At 44.2% G+C, this 2786-nt stretch overlaps 1 gene segment (V, D, J or C); it reads left to right on the forward strand.

The window, feature by feature from the left end:
- The first annotated feature begins 84 nt into the window (after nucleotides 1–84).
- LOC120227614 lies at nucleotides 85–392 on the forward strand. The segment is given in 1 exon segment: nucleotides 85–392. A coding segment is annotated over 1 exon segment (291 nt).
- Nucleotides 393–2786: the final 2394 nt, after the last annotated feature.

Below are 2786 nucleotides of genomic sequence, written 5' to 3' on the forward strand. Positions count from 1 at the left end.
TATACCACTTCTCAAACACCATATTTCAGGGTGTCTGTCCTAAAGTGAGTATGTATCATCATTACCTCCTCGTGATTGCAGGTGCCTGAGGGGCGATCACGATGACGCAGTCTCCAGCCTCCCTGGCTGGGTCTCTGGGCCAGCGGGTCACCATGAACTGCAGGGACAGTCAGAGTATTAGCAGCTACGTAGCCTGGTACCAACAGAAACCAGGACAACGAACTAAGCTGCTCATCTATGACGCATCCAACCGGGTAACTGGCGTCCCCGACCGATTCAGCGGCAGTGGGTCTGGGACAGATTTCACCCTCACCATCAGCAACCTCCAGGCTGAAGACGTGGCGACTTATTACTGTCAACATCGTAATAGTTATCCTCCCACAGTGCTTTAGTCTCATACACAAACCTCCTCCCCAGGGCCCTGGGTCAGGGAGGCTTCCTTGCACCTGCTGCTGCCTCCCTGCTCAGCCCTGAATGCGCACGTTCCTGGGTCTGCCTGAGAAGCCACCACTCTCAACTTATTCCTTACAGGGCTGGAAGGCACATGGAAAAATTAAGTAGGGTGGTTTTTTCTGGATCCCTTTTAGTGGGAGATTAGTGAACACAAATGCTGTAAAGACGTCTTAGAGAGGCTGTCAGGAGTTTTTGTGTCACAGGACCTGGTGTGTTTCTCATTGATAGATGGCATAGTTGAGCCAGTAAGGTTCGTCTCTCCCCTTTGGCAAAGGGTCCAGTGAATTTCACACCCTAATGGATGAATTCTCTCTTCCCTGTGCCTCCTTGACTCTGAAACATTTCTCTTGTATTTCCTTATATTCTTGGTCACCTTTCTTCACCCCCAGTCACCTTCCAACTCTGGACCTTCCCAATATAAAGCTTTTGACCTCTCCAATTCATGGCCTCCTATGTGGAAGGTAGCATTCCTTTCTCACTTTATCCTTCGTAGACTCTATTTTCCAGCTTTTCTGGCCAATGTACCTGATGTTCATTTCTGCTCTATCTCCTTTCATACCTCCTCTTGTCTATCCTCTCCATTTCTTCCAGGTGTACCTTCTCACAACCTCACTTCTCTGATTCGTTAATCATGTAACTCTAGAAATAGAGGCTAGTGTTCCTCAGCACGTGTTCTCAACATTTGTCACCTCTTTTTTTAAAGTCTTCCCTTGGGCATTTAGGTCTAGTCTTGTGACTGAAAGGACTCACGACTCTATGTGTTCTATAACTTTGGCCCCTTGGAAAACATTTAATAAACATGCCCATTTCAGTATAAAATCAGGAAAGTTCCCAAGAATTTTAATATAATTTCTTCACCTCCTTCTGAGACCCATCAACATGGGTTGATGCAGTTTAGCTTCAGGAAAGAATACAACAATCCTGGACAGTGTGCTCTGAACACTTTACCTACAAAACAGCATCTCATAATGATTAGATATTTTGTGAAAGTACCCATATTAAGTAATCCATATTACTCATTCCAAATATTGAGTGTTTTTTTTTTAAGTTGTTTTTTTAATGTTTATTTTTGAGAGAGAGTCAGAGTGTGAATGGGGGAGGGGCAGAGAGAGAGGGAGACACAGAATCCAAAGCAGGTTCCGGGCTCTAAGCTGTCAACATAGAGCCCATCCTGGGGCTCAAACAAAGGAACTGTGAGATCGTGATGTGAGCTGAAGTCAGATGCTTAAGTAACTGAACCCTCTATGTGCCCCCCCCCCAGATATGTTTTCTGAGTGTTTATTATGCGTCATGAGCAAAGATATCTGCTTTCACACCAGCTGGGTGGGACAGACAATAAATACCTGTATCAGTGAATACTTACAATGTTGTTTTGGAAGTTCTATAAGAAAAAAGAAAGGATTCAAGGCTTGGTGGGGTAAGAGTGAGTAGAAATTTAAAAACAGATGGTGTATTGGTTAGCTATTGTCATGTAACAACTCACCCCCAAAATGTAGCGGCTTAGAATGGTAGCATTTTTATTGCTGTCATGTTTATTGGTTGGTTGATCAGTTTCGTTAATATGAACCAGGCCTGATTGATCTTCATCGGCCTTGGTTGGCTTGCTCGTGTGTTTAAAGTTAGCTGACAGGTCAACTAAGTGCTTTTGTTATAGAAAGGCTCACATTTCTTACCTCTCTTTCACATTGCTGTGGTTGGCTGACTATCTGCTGGGGCTGTGTGGGCAACTAGGCCTCATGTCCCTCACTGTGTGGCAGACTAATCCCAAGCTTCTGTGACAGGTAGCAGGGCCTCAAGTGAGAAAGTGAAAGCACACAAGGCATCTTGAAGCCTAACCTTAGTACTGGTACAATTCCCCATCTGATGTGTTGTAATGATCGATGCAGCTGATACTGTTGAAGAAGAGGGTAAATAGATCCCGGCTCTTGTTAGAAGGAGCTGCATGGTTATATTGCAAAAGGCATGGGTAGAGGGAGGGATAAAGAATGGGGGAATCTATATTTGCAATCAGTCTACTCTAGAGGGTTATAGAGAGCTGGACTGAGAAAGTGAGACTTAATCAATGTTTCAATGTTGTTGAAGAAAGGAGTCATAGAAGTACTTTTAAGCAGTAGAGTTGTAGTCGGATCTAAGTAGAAGAAACAGCACATTTCTGAGTGGGAATGTGATCAGCACGTTGGCGAAGTAGAAGGAAGCCAATGTTGCCAAAGTGGAGTGTACAAAGGGGAGAGTACTGGAAATGAGATCAAAGAAATCACAGTGAGGCCACCATATATAAGACTCTGTAGACTTCTCTAAGGATTTGGCTTTTACTTTGAGTGAAGTGGTAAGTG

Source organism: Hyaena hyaena, unplaced genomic scaffold (assembly GCF_003009895.1).
Source record: "Hyaena hyaena isolate Hyena2069 unplaced genomic scaffold, ASM300989v1 scaffold_2574, whole genome shotgun sequence".
Taxonomy (NCBI): Eukaryota; Metazoa; Chordata; class Mammalia; order Carnivora; family Hyaenidae; genus Hyaena; species Hyaena hyaena.